The 13,474-nt window shown below is 42.1% G+C and overlaps 1 protein-coding gene and 1 non-coding gene across 3 annotated transcripts in view; both read right to left on the bottom strand.

Annotated features, from left to right (window-relative positions):
* Positions 1-485: 485 nt before the first annotated feature.
* The window catches only part of FAF1 (Fas associated factor 1), a 487,841-nt gene continuing 474,852 nt past the window's right edge, over positions 486-13,474 (bottom strand). For both annotated transcript variants that reach the window (XM_069590953.1, XM_069590963.1), the window contains one exon: positions 486-737. In XM_069590953.1, coding sequence (XP_069447054.1) covers positions 654-737 — 84 coding nt within the window. In that variant the 3' untranslated portion in view covers positions 486-653. The remainder of the gene's footprint in view (positions 738-13,474) is intronic.
* On the bottom strand, positions 2,917-2,989 carry TRNAS-GGA (transfer RNA serine (anticodon GGA)). Its single transcript has one exon. It is a non-coding gene; the product is annotated as a tRNA-Ser (tRNA).

Raw genomic sequence — 13,474 nt, forward strand, 5'->3', positions numbered from 1 at the left:
CCCTGGGGACCCAAGGCAGCAGCAATAAATAAATATCTTGCTATATGTCAGATGCAGTCCTCAAACACAACCTTACATCTTAGTAAAGGAGTCAGGAAGTATCAACAAATGATATGCCTTTTGTTTTCCTACAACAATGTTTAATCTCCATGCCAAGAAGTCCCATTTGACTTTTTCCCCCTGCCTCTTAAAATTAGGTGACAAAGTAGAAATCCAGTCATGAAAAGAAAAAGGCAGGGGTGTATGAGCCCTGGCTCAATGAGACATATCAAATACACAGCAGCCTGGTGTCACAGGTCAGGCAGAATGGTCCCAGACCCTGTGTGGAGAAGACGGGCACGGGAGAGGTAAAAATCCTACTTCATGGTCACTCACACTTTACCGGCGCATTAGTCATTGAACAAAGGTGAGGCGAAGGGGGTCAGGGTGGAAGAGTTGCAATTTTCTACAATGAGGATTGGGAACATATACTCGCGGATGGGAAATTTTAAGTAGCTATGTTTATTATTACTTTTTTCCAGCAATCTTGCAAGAGGCAGAAGTGTGACATTGAGTTGAGTGAGACGAGCGTGTAAATGGGTTGATGAGGAGCCCTCCTCTTGATGCAGCCTCTGGCTTGTCAAGGAATGGCTGGTTCCACCGCTGAGCCATGTTCACTCTTTTGCCTCAAGGAAAAGGGTTTCTTGAGGGAACAACTTTACCTCCAATAATGACTTATTTGGGTCCAGCTGGGTTACCTAAAAAGAAAGAAAATATATACTCAAAAGACTGGAAGAAGCACCATTTTCTCTCATGGCATTCAGACCCTGTCCTGAACTTTGATTTTGAGCCTACTATGTACCAGCACGAGCATTTTCACACCTACTATTTTCATTTCATTCTCAAAATAACCCTGTGAGGTAGGTGTTGTCCCCATTTTATAAGCAAGGAAACCAGGGCTCAGAGAGGCCAAGTCTCATAGTTTAGTGGAAGAACTAGCATTTGACCTCAGGATGTATGTTCAGAAGCTGGAATCTCTTCCTGGGCAGGTGGAGACCCACAGCTCAGCTGGGACAGCAGAGCAGGAGGGCCTTAGGAAAGGGTGCTGGTTAAAAACTGATTGGCATTCCAGAGGACACATACTTGTTTAACTCTGGACAGCAGGGAGGACCTTTTCTGTCTGGTGGGAGAGGGCTAAGCTTTTGGGGCTGATCTACATGCTGAACACACCTGCAGCAGAGACTATACGGTGCCCATCCCATGAAGCCCAGAGACAAGCATCTCCCCTACTGAGGAGAGGCTCCCTAGGGAGGCATATCAGTCTCCCTGTTGGTGGCATTGGTGAAGATATTTAGTTCCAAAAAAAGGAGGGAGTTGATGCCATAATATGACTTTATATTTTAGAAGTAAAAATTATTTTATAATATGAACTAGTACAGGGAATAAAGCTAGACAGAGTCTTCTTGGCTCATTGGGGTATGTTGATCACACCCCAAATCAAACCCTATATTAGGGTTATGGCTTCCTTGGTCACTGGCAAGGATGTGATGTGGAGATTTTCTGAATCCAAGAGTGAGAGAAGAAAAAACCCAAACTTTCCTAAAGGGAACATGAATTTTAAAAAGCTGAGACATACTAATACTAGTTTAGTGATATGGACAATGGGCTGTGACTCCAGAAAGATTCTGGTTTAAATCACAACTGTGTAGCTATTAGCTTTGTGGCTTTGGAGTTAGTATCAACCCTGTAGGACTGATATGAGGATTAAGTGAAGAAAAACATAATTAGCACAGTGTCTGGCACAGAGCAGGTATTCAACGATGGCTGCCATATATGTGAGTAACTATAAGGATGGATGATGGACACACAGATAAACGGACAGCTCCAAGTGTGTGTGATGGGAGGCTGGGCAGTCTGCTCAGTCAGATTTGTGTATAGGAGCTCTGGGCCCCTGGGCAAAGACTACAGCACCTGAGAGGGCAATCTTGTCCTCTGCTCAACTCAAGCCACACCTAATGAGATGGCTCTGCTGTCTTCTCCAAGATGATGGGAAGGGGACACCCTGGGGGCCTGAGTGTCACAGGCAGGCTGGTGAACTGAAGAAGGGAACACTATCTTTGACTGTATCCAGATGGAAATCTGGTATGCCCAGGAGGGTCATTAAGGAGGCACATCCGCCTCCAGAATCCTCTCTGCTTACAAGGAACCCACTGCAAGGCTGCTCTACTGATATCTCTTGGGCTCTGGGCAGATGGGCAGACAAGGTGGTGGGGAGAGCCTAGCCTGCTGTCTGTCTTCCAATGCACAGGGGGCAGGGTGGGGGGGGGGTTGGGGGGGGCAAGCTGCAGGCAAATGTTTACCCACTTCCCCAATTAACGTACAACACTGCGCTGGCTTCTGTCAACAAACAGAGCTATGCTGCCTCTGCTTCTGACTCGTTGGCATTTTCTGCCCAGCTGCTTCTGCTATTGTTCTTAATTAACAAGCCAGAGCTCTTCCAGCATCTTCTACTTTGTTATTTGTGGTTCATAAATATGATGTTTGCTGGGAGAAACCAAAATCATAATAGTGCCAGGGCTGTGCATACCAGCAGAAAGATGGGCCTAGAAGCAAAAGAGGCTGGGAGATTGGAGCCTTGAGGGCATATTATCGATACACAAGGTTAGATGTTTGGAAAACACACCCAGTTTTCACTGTGTCTGATAAAATTTGAGTGATTTCCCAGTCAGTTTAAGTGGGAAAGCTGGGATTTGAGAAGGAGAAAACTGTAATTTCTTGAACACCTATTACATGTCGAGCACTTTAAATATGTTATTTAATTTAATCCCTAAAAAACTAGACACGATCCCATGGACTGTAGCCTACTAGGCTCCTCCCTCCATGGAATTCTCCAGGCAAGAGTACTAGAGTGGGTTGCCATTTCCTTCTCCAGGGGATCTTCCTGACTCAGGGATCGAACCTGGGTCTCCTGCATTCCAGGCAGACGCTTTAACCTCTGAGCCACCAGGGAATTAACTAGGCAAGGTAAGACGGAGATGACAGAATTGAGGCTCAACATGGCTGCCACTTGTTTAAGGCCACATAGTTAGTGAGGGTCTGTCTATACAGTACAGTAGTTAAAAACAGTGAGGCAACAGGTTCAAACTCATAGCTCTGTTACTTACTACTTATATGACCTTGAAGAAGTAATACAATCCAAGAGTCTCAGTTTTCCCACCTATAAGATGGGAATAGTAAATTTCTCTTTTATAGGTTGTTGTGCTAGTTAAATAGAATAATGGTGATGAAGGCTCTGGTACAGACTGAACCAGTAAGTGCTCAGCTGGTAGCAGCCATTACTAGCTGGAGCACTGCCTTGGGTGGGGACTGGATCTGCCTAACTTTAGCTGCAGCTCTTTCCCCAAAGTCTTGTGGAGCCCAGGCCTGCACTAGGCTCTCTCTCTTATTTCCATCTTGTTGCTCAGCAGAAGGGCTCCCTTCTCTCTGATAGATCAATGTGTCAGTACCTGGAGAATCCCTTCAGCAGGGCTGTGCCACCAAAAGACTGCTCACATTAAATGTGGTCGTGTTGGGGCTGCTCCTTCTGGTGCCCCATATCACAAGCAATTTTTTTCTCTGAAGGTCATTTCAGACAGAAATTTAAAGTGAACAAGGACAATTTCATTTCCATTCTCATCTGCCTGGAGTAGACAGAGAGACTGTATGGAACCTAGTGAGATGCAGGATGCCATGCCTTTCCTCAGCGAGACTGTGGGTATACTGTGAAATGATCCTGAAGTGTTCTGGGCCCCATTCAAGAAGGATTGGGAGTGTGCTGGAGGGACCTCATGTTAGGGAGGAATCTAAAAACCATGTTTTCTAACACATATCTGAAAAATGGGGTACGTCTTCCTGCTGCTGTGGGGGCAGGGAGGGGGCTGTGTGCCCTCTTTGAACATCTGCAGGGCTGGCAAATAAGCCAGGCAAACAGAGCAGATGTGTTCTCTGCAACTCCAGTGAACAGAGATGACAATGATAAGGTGAAATTGTAGGGGAGCAGAACCTCAGCTGGTCAGAAAACACTTTTTAATAGAGCAGCAGGTGCTGGTGTGGCCACTACTTCTCTTTCATCTTTCTTCATTCCCCTCTTGTCCTGTAATTTTCTTGTTTTTCTTTTATCATCATCATCATAGTAGCAATCAATTCCAGTCGACCCTTGAACAACCTGGGGGTTAGGGGCATCACCTTTCTAAGCAGTGGAAAATCACATAATAACTTGTAGTCATCCCTTCATATATGCAGTTCCTCCATATTTGTGGTTCCTCTGTATGTGGGTTCTGCATCCATGATAAAACTGAGAATGGCACATTATTGTAGCATTTGCTGCTGCTGCTGCTAAGTCACTTCAGTCGTGTTTGACTCTGTGCAACCCCATAGACGACAGCCCACCAGGCTCCCCCATCCCTGGGATTCTCCAAGCAAGAACACTGGAGTGGGGTGCCATTTCCTTCTCCAGTGCATGAAGGTGAAAAGTGAAAGTGAAGTCGCTCAGTTGTGTCCAACTCTTAGCGACCCCATGGACTGTGGCCCACCAGGCTCCTCCATCCATGGGATTTTCCAGGCAAGAGTACTGGAGTGGAGTGCCGTTGTCTTCTCCAGTAGTATTTGCTACTGAAAAAAAAAATCTGCCTATAAGGGAACCTGTGTAGTTCAAATCCATGTTGTTCAAGGGCTAATCATATTCAGTGCCTACAGTTTGCTGGAACCATGCTAAATACTTCATATGAAATGCTTTTGAAGTAGTCCTCAAAACAGCCAAACAAAGTATGTATTATTACCATTTTAAAGTTGAAGATACCATGGGTTATCTTACCCAAGGTTGCAGATTGAATAAGGTTTAAAAGTCAAGTCTGCCTGACTCCAAAGCTAAGGATAACCAGAGTGCCACTGGCCTACATGTTGACAGGCTGCCCTGGGGGACAATACAGGGGTTGGGAGGGGAAGGGAAGTGTTCAAAGAGAGGCTTATTTGAGGAAGAAGATCATGATGATAAAGCTAACATTTACTGAGCATTTAATTTGTACCAGCCACATTCTAAGCACTTAACATTTATAAAACAATTTAATTTTCATAATAACCCTCTGACATAGGCACAATTGTTATTTCTATTTTACAGATGAGGAAACTGAGCCATGGAACATATTAATACTTGCTTAAGTTCTCAAAGTTGTTAAGGGCAGAGCCAGAAAGTGAGTCAAGGCAATTTAGCTTTGGAATCCATATGTTTAACTATTGGACTATTTTGCCAGAGGTGCTGCTAAGCGTAGAGTCCACACAGAGAAAGACGTTGGATGACATGACACTGAGGTTGTTTCTAACCAAGCTTCTAGGATATAAGATCTTCACGATAAGAATGGCAAAAGGTCAAGGGTCAAGGAAAAAATCCTGAAATGTTTATAAAATACGAATACAAAAATGCAATCTGAGCTTATGTCCTGCCATTTACTTGGGATTTTACTGAATTATTGACTTTCTACATCAACAGAGAAACCCTCCCTTTGGGACCTTCTTGGGGAGGAGGGGCCGTTCTCAGATAAGAAGTATGGCCTGACTTTGTCTAGGTTAGAAAAGGAAAGTCAATCTTCTTGATACTTTATTCATTATATTTAAGAAACCTGGAAAAAAATGTTCTCATCAAGTTTACATTTTAGCAAACTGGCTTTTGTTTGTTAACAAAAATGAGACATGCTTTCTGTCAAAGAGAGTTATTCTTTTCTAGGTCACTTTTCTCAGCAGTTTGAGCTTTCATGTATATTGTACTTCTATTATTTCCCTGGGCATTTTTTTCCCTGAAAAAGTGTAACATTGCTGCTGAGAAAAATGTGAATCAATATGACAGTTTCTCATCCTTAGGCCATATTGAGTGAGTCCTACAATGTTAGAATGGGAAAGCTCCTTAAATGCCAAATGGTCCAAGCCCTTCACTTCTCTGTGGGCAACCTGAGGCTCAGAGAGGTCAAGTGACATGGCCCAGATCACTTGGTTGATAAGGCACAGATACAGTGCTCTACCTGTTTCTAACTTCTGATTTGAGGTTCTCTCTAGTCACACTATTTTGCTTCTCACTTAACAAAAATGCCTGAGCAGAAATATAACACTAATACTAGGCTGGGAGCTACCTGAGAGTAGGAGCTGAGTAATACTAAGAATAACGGTAACTGCAATATATGAACAGTACTTTATAATCTGTAAGATATTTATACAAACATTAAATCAAAATCTTGCAGTGTTGGTATTATTAGTCTTTTACATTTTATTTAGCTTTCCTAAGGTAAGCTTTTATTTTAAAATTGAATAAAGGAAAGTCTGGATCTAATATTTTCATATTTAGAAAAAAATGCTAAGTTCAACAATTGGTTTTGGAACAGAACATCTGCAAGCAAACAATGAATCTAGATGCACAGACATTACAGCCTTCACAAAAATTAACTTGAAATGGATTGTGAACTTAAACATAAAACACAAATCTATAAAATTCCTAGAAGATAACACAGGAGAAAATCTAGATGACCTTGGGTATGGTGATGGCTTTTGGGATACAACACCAAAGACACAATTCATGAAAGAAATAATTGATAAGCTAAACTTCATTAAAATTAAAAACTTTGCAAAAGACACTGTCAAGAGAATGAAAAGACAAGAGACTAGGGGAAAATATTTGCAAAAGACACAACTGATAAAGAGCTATTATCCAAAATATACAAAGAACTCTTAAAACTCAACAATAAGAAAATGAACAACTCAGTTAAAAAATGGGCCCAGAACCTTAAACATACCTCAGTAAAGAAGATTGACAGATGGCAAATAAACATATGAAAAGATGCTTCTCCAACAGTATATGCCATCAGGGAAATGCAATTAAAACAGTGAGATACCACCACACACCTATTAGAATGGCCAAAATCCGGAACACTGACAACACCAAATGCTGACACTCATTTACTGCTGGGGGAATGCAAAATGGCATAGCCACTCTGGAAGACAGTTTGATGGTTTCTTACCAAATTAATCATATTCTTACTATATAGTTCAGTAACAGCACTCCATGGTATTTACCCAAAGAAGTTAAAAACCTAAGGTCCACACCAAAATCTGCACACAGATGTTTAATAAGCACCTTTATTCACAACTGTCAAAACTTGGAAACAACCAAGACGTTCTACAGTAGGTAAATAGGTAAACAGATTGGAATATCCAGACAATGGAACATTATTCAGTGCTAACAAGCTCTCCAACTACCTAACATATATTGTCTAAATCTTAGAGCTATCCTAAGAGACTGGACTAATTTATCCTCATTTTCACAGATGAGAACACCAAAGTTCAAATAGGGACATTACTTGCACGTGGTCATACAGCTAAAAATTGGTGAAGCTCAGGTCTTCTCACTCCAAATCCTGAGCTCCTTCTACTCCATGAAGTAGGTAGCACAAAGGCCACATATGTAAATCCCCATATTATATTTAGTAAAACTGAATACATCTGCCCTTGGTTTTGTTCAAAATTAGCATTTACTTTGAACTTGGGAGAACAACTTGTCTTTCTGGTAAGCTATGAGTAACATATTCTGTTAGCTGTGTATGTGTGCTTAGTCGTGTCCAACTCTCTGCGACCCCATGGACTGCAGCCCGCCAAGCTCCTCTGTCCATGGGATTCTCCAGGCAAGAATACTGGAGTGGGTTGCCATTTCCTCCTCCAGATCTTGCCAACCCAGGGATTAAACCCACGTCTCTGTGTTTCCTGTATTGGCAGGTGAGTTTTTTTTACCACTAGTGCCACCTGAGAAGCCCCCAAACATGTTCCATTACTTACTCTATTAAAAACATGCATATTAAATATTACAAGTTTAAAAAGTAATTACCAATGTCATCACTATCAAAAAATTTACCATTTATTTGGCAAAGTGTCAGGCACTATACTAGTTGTTCTATATATTACCTAATTAAATGGTCACAACAATCCTATGAGATAAGTACTCCTTTTATTCTCATTTATAATGAATTCGCTAAGGTCAAAAATGGTTAAGGGACTTGCCCAAGATTACACAGGTAACTAGGAAAGATAATGTTGGAATTTGCACCCAGGTTTGTGAGCTTCTAGCCTGTATCTGATGCACTGCATTTCACTTCCTTTTAACTTCTGATCCTTCTTCTAAACAGAGGACAGCTAATGTAACTAAATGGCTTTTCTTGGCCATAAAGAAAGCAGGCATTCTGCAGCTGTCCTGGCTCATGTCCCTGTTGTGGCACAGGCTTTGTTGTTCCCCACAGGAAAACAAGCTACCTTTTGTTACTATCAATTTGGTCCTAACAGCTAATTGTTCATTTTCTTTAAACACCTTTTGATGAGCTGGGAATCCTTAAAGAGGGCAGTTATACCCACAAAGTATCAGAGGAAGAACTTGAGACCCAATCTGCTGGTCGTGTGCTGATCAGGGTGTGAAAAGGCTTTGGTAACTGTAAAGTCTTTTGCAAACATAAGGGACTGACCATCAACATCATCCACAACACCAGCTGTAGCTCCTAGCAAATTCTCCTCTACATTTGCTGCAGGTGGTAATGCAAAAAGAACTTCCATTCTGGAACGGTTGCACTATGGGGCTGGGGCTTCACTACAGCTTATTTACATTCCAGCTTCCAGTATAGTTTCTGGACCAATCTGTCTCACAGGATCACAGAAAAGAGTGGCACTGGGGTGAGGATTTCCAGGAAAGAGTGAGAGATGCTATTCTTAAAGTGTGGTAGAACAACTGGGGTGCTAGAAGTGAGGGTGGGTGGTCTTCTGTGGCTGCTAAGCACAGGAATGCCTATAGGACATTTTGATGTTTTCAGGTGGGAAGAAGAGAGAAAGAAAGAAAAGTTAAAGGAAGAACAAAGGGAGAGAAAACTAAGGTCTAGGCTGCCCTATGTGTGTGTGTTTTTTTTCAATAATATTATAATGATAACAACAGTTAACATTTATGGGGGCTTACTAGGTGCTAATTGTACCAAGTACTTTATAAGTACTACACAAGCCCATGAGGGACGTACTATTACCTCCACTTTAAAATGAGGAATAGAAGCTCAGAGAGTTTATATAACCTGCCTAAGATCGCACAGGTGGGAAGTAACAGAGCAAGGATTTAAAACTAGGTCTGGTTCCAAAGTCTGTTTTCTTAACCACCACACTAGGTACTTCTACTACTGTAGTCATACAATGCACTATTTATTCTTTGCCTCTTGCTTGGAAAGACTATCCCCTTTGTGTAACTGAAGCATAAATTTCCCCACAACGGAGTATATTACCAACTCAGACACTTGGGCAAATTTCATTCATAGCTCCTCAATTATCACAGACCTAGTGATTGTTAAAGCTGGAGGGCCTTTAGGAGTCCATCTCTGTAATAGATGGGGAAAGAAAAGCCCAGTGAGTGGAAAGAACTTACCCAAGGTTACTCAGCACTCTCAGCAGATCTGGGACCAAATCTGGATTCTTCATTCCCAGCCTATGCCTTTAGACAGGCTGTTTAATGAGGATACCAATTCTAAAGTGTTCCCAGTAACGAAATGACCTCAAACTTGGTATACTGTCAGGGAGATCCTAGGCACCAAAACAAAAAAATGTGATCCTCTCCTTACAGTGCTATCACTGATGGTGGTTTTGGTCACTACACTTTTTTTCTTTTTAAAGTTTAAAGCAGGTTTTTTGAGAGAGACACATATTCCATAGGCAGAATGCAGTCCATCTCATAAGGCGAGAGTGGCCTGGTCACTGTAATAAAGTGTAGTGGGGAAGACCCAGAGGGAACATAGAGACTTCTATCAGGAGAGGTGGGGGGTGGGTTGTGGAGGGGAAAGCCTCTTTAGTCTAGAAACACAAGAAGATCCAAATTGGCAGAATGAATATAAAAAGCATAAAATAAGAGAAGAGGCATGCCTCCTCACCCTGGGAAGCCCAAGATTAGTCCTGTCCCTCCTGGGCTCTGGAAGACACAATTTCAAGTAACTAAAAGGAAGTCCTGCTTTACAGAGTGGTTTGCAAGCTCACTGTTTCTGAAAGCTTAATAAACAAGGTACAGGCAAATTCATTAATGAGGATTCTAGAGTGTGGCAAGAGAAAGCCAGAGTCACTCAGCCTTGCTGGTGTGGGTTACAGGTGTACCAGGAAATGGGTCTCATTCCTCAAAGCAGCCAAGATCCTGAGGGGTGGGTTACCTTTGACCCTGAGCACCTGGTGCTGATCTGAAACAGTCTGCGAAACATTGATGGAGGGAACATGCCTCACTTTCAGAGGCCCATATCATGGAAGGCAGCCAGGATCTTGCATAAAAAGCTCCTGGAATAGAAGCTCAGAGTTTGCCTCTGATAAAAGATGAGTCCACAACACCACACTAAGACAAATGAAAGGAGAGAAACCTGTTAACTGTTTAGATTTAGAACTGCTCAGTTTAGTTCAGTTCAGTCGCTCAGTCGTATCCGACTCTTTGCAACCCCATGAATCGCAGCACGCCAGGCCTCCCTGTCCATCACCATCTCCCAGAGTTCACTCAGATTCACGTCCATTGAGTCGGTGATGCCATCCAGCCATCTCATCCTCTGTCGTCCCCTTCTCCTCCTGCCCCCAATCCCTCCCAGCATCAAAGCCTTTTCCAATGAGTCAACTCTTCTCATGAGGTGGCGAAAGTACTGGAGTTTCAGCTTTAGCATCATTCCTTCCAAAGAAATCCCAGGGCTGATCTCCTTCAGAATGGACTGGTTGGATCTTCTTGCAGTTCAAGGGATTCTTAAGAGTCTTCTCCAACACCACAGTTCAAAAGCATCAATTCTTCAGTGCTCAGCTTTCTTCAGAGTCCAACTTTCACATCCATACATGACTACTGGAAAAACCATAGCCTTGACTAGACGGACCTTAGTCGGCAAAGTAATGTCTCTACTTTTGAATATGCTATCTAGGTTGGTCATAACTTTTCTTCCAAGGAGTAAGCGTTTTTTCATTTCATGGCTGCAGTCACCATCTGCAGTGATTTTGGAGCCCCCCAAAATAAAGTCTGACACTGTTTCCACTGTTTTCCCATCTATTTCCCATGAAGTGATGGGACCAGATGCCATGATCTTCGTTTTCTGAATGTTGAGCTTTAAGGCAACTCTTTCACTCTCCTCTTTCACTTTTATCAAGAGGCTTTTTAGTTCCTCTTCACTTTCTGCCATAAGGGTGGTGTCATATCTGCATATCTGAGGTTATTGATATTTCTCCCGGCAATCTGGATTCCAGTTTGTGCTTCTTCCAGTCCAGCGTTTCTCATTTAAATACTCTCATAGAAACTCTGATTATTGTTCTTTAGTAGATATCGATTAAGTGCTAATTAGGGAGGCAGTAAGAAAAAGGTCTGGTGGGTTTTGAATCTTCGTTCTGCATGAGTGCTCTTGAGCAAGTCACTGGACCGCCAGAAGACCCAAATTTCTCACCTGTAATGATAGTATCATTCAATACCTAATAAGCTCTAATAGACCATTTCCCTGGGTTTCTCCTGTCACTTGAGAGAGAGGTGAACAAAATATTTGAGTCCGTCTCCGTCCTACTTAAAACTCCTACAAGATTCCATACGACAATAGGATAGTTCCTTTTTGCTTTGACCTCATTTCGCCCAATTTGTAAATGGGTAAGTTTCCTGGCAAGGCTCATAGCATGCGAATAGTGGAAGGAATGGCTGGAAAGGCAGTTTGGAGACAGACTGTGAGGGACTCAAATGACATATTATGTTTAAACTTCTTGGAAAAATTTTTCTCTCAGGCTTTACAGAGACCTGGAATAGCATACTAGATGTACTCTTCAGGCAGAGTGGCTGGGGAGAATGTAAGCATTTTGAATGCATTTTAATACTCAAGCAGAGCCATGCGAGCTGGTGTGTACGTTAACTCTGCACGCCAACACAGCTCAAGAGCTGGAGCTTTGAACAGGAGTTAAAAGAGTTGAGTCCCTAACGACATACAAAAGACTTGCTGGTGTGATTTATTCTGATGTATTTACTTATCCAATTACCAAAACAGCAGGAGATCATTAAATTTTCTAGTTACCAGATGCAGCACGTTCAATATCTTAAATGTTACCAAGGCTCTCTCTGAGCTATTTTGATATTACATTTCATCTGCCCAAAGCTTATGAAACTGGAAGGCAAGAATCATGAAGAGAGCAGGTGTTTTCTTTGAAGGCTGGTATAGCGGGTGTTTCTACTGCACCAAACTTATACCAGCTCCCAAACTCGTGGATTTAAGGAAAATTACTCTGATGAGAAACAAAAGTATTTAAGAGGGAAAATGTTAAGAAAGTGGAGATACGCAATGAAGGTGGCTGGAGATATGCATTTTACCTGGCCAGAACTTTCTTCATGCTCATTTCCTATCACTTCAGTTCCGAAGTCCACAGATGGTGAGTCAGGCCTCAGAGTAGAGGAGAAGAGAACGGAACGAAGACCCTCTTAGTGACTACAAACTTCACTACTAACCTTAGCATACCTGTGTGAGCTTGAACAAGTTACCTTTCCTTCTCTGAGCTTGATGCTGACATCTGATGCAGCATCTTACAGGCCTGTGATGAGCATCATCACAGCTTGTCTTCACACAAACATTTCCTGTGTAAGACTGAATAACTTAAAAGGCAGGACTGTTTCTGGCTTCTGTATCTCCAACATCCAGCAAAGAATCTGGTATATTATATGCTCTCAATAACTGCATGTTGAATAAATGACCAAACCAGAGAATGGACATTATGGAATACTAAAAAATACAGACTAAATAATAAAAGACTTTATTAATGATATTTTAGGAGTAAGTTGCAAAATAGACATTTATTCTATTTTCTTTTGAAAAAATATCAAGAAGTAGAATCTGGGCCTAAACTTTTTGAAAGGGTGGTGGTGGCTTGGCCCCAACATTCTTTACTATTTTGATCTCTAAATACCATCCCTTCAAAGATATTATGCTCTTGTCAACCAGAGCAGTTTGCTATTCCCCATTTATAGCTTTTGCTTCTCTTCCCTGAACCTTTGTTTATGTTGTTCCCACTAGTAGACCATCCTTTCTCCCCAGTTTCACATGTTGAAAACATCCTTCAAAGCTCAGCTTAACTGCTACTTCTCTCATGAAACCAGGTCTAAGTGACAGAGTGTCTTCTTCCATTCACGGGGTCATGGCTCCTGTTGTCAAAGGGGCCATATATCATATATGTTCACTGAGGTCTCTCCTTCATATTCCTATTCCACTGCCCTGCACCTGACGAATTCACACTTGCTTAACTAATACTTTTGTTTCCCCTTAGGTTTCTCAGACAAGATGGCTTAAAGGGTCTGCTGGCAGACTCAAGGTTAGTGTTCAAACTGGAAAACAGGCCCAGGTAATGCTAACCTTGTCCTTAGTTAAAATAGTACTCCTATACTTTGACCAACCCATTTCTGAAGGACCTACCCCAAAGGATCAGCTCC

Source organism: Ovis canadensis, chromosome 1, assembly GCF_042477335.2.
Source record: "Ovis canadensis isolate MfBH-ARS-UI-01 breed Bighorn chromosome 1, ARS-UI_OviCan_v2, whole genome shotgun sequence".
Classification (NCBI taxonomy): Eukaryota; Metazoa; Chordata; class Mammalia; order Artiodactyla; family Bovidae; genus Ovis; species Ovis canadensis.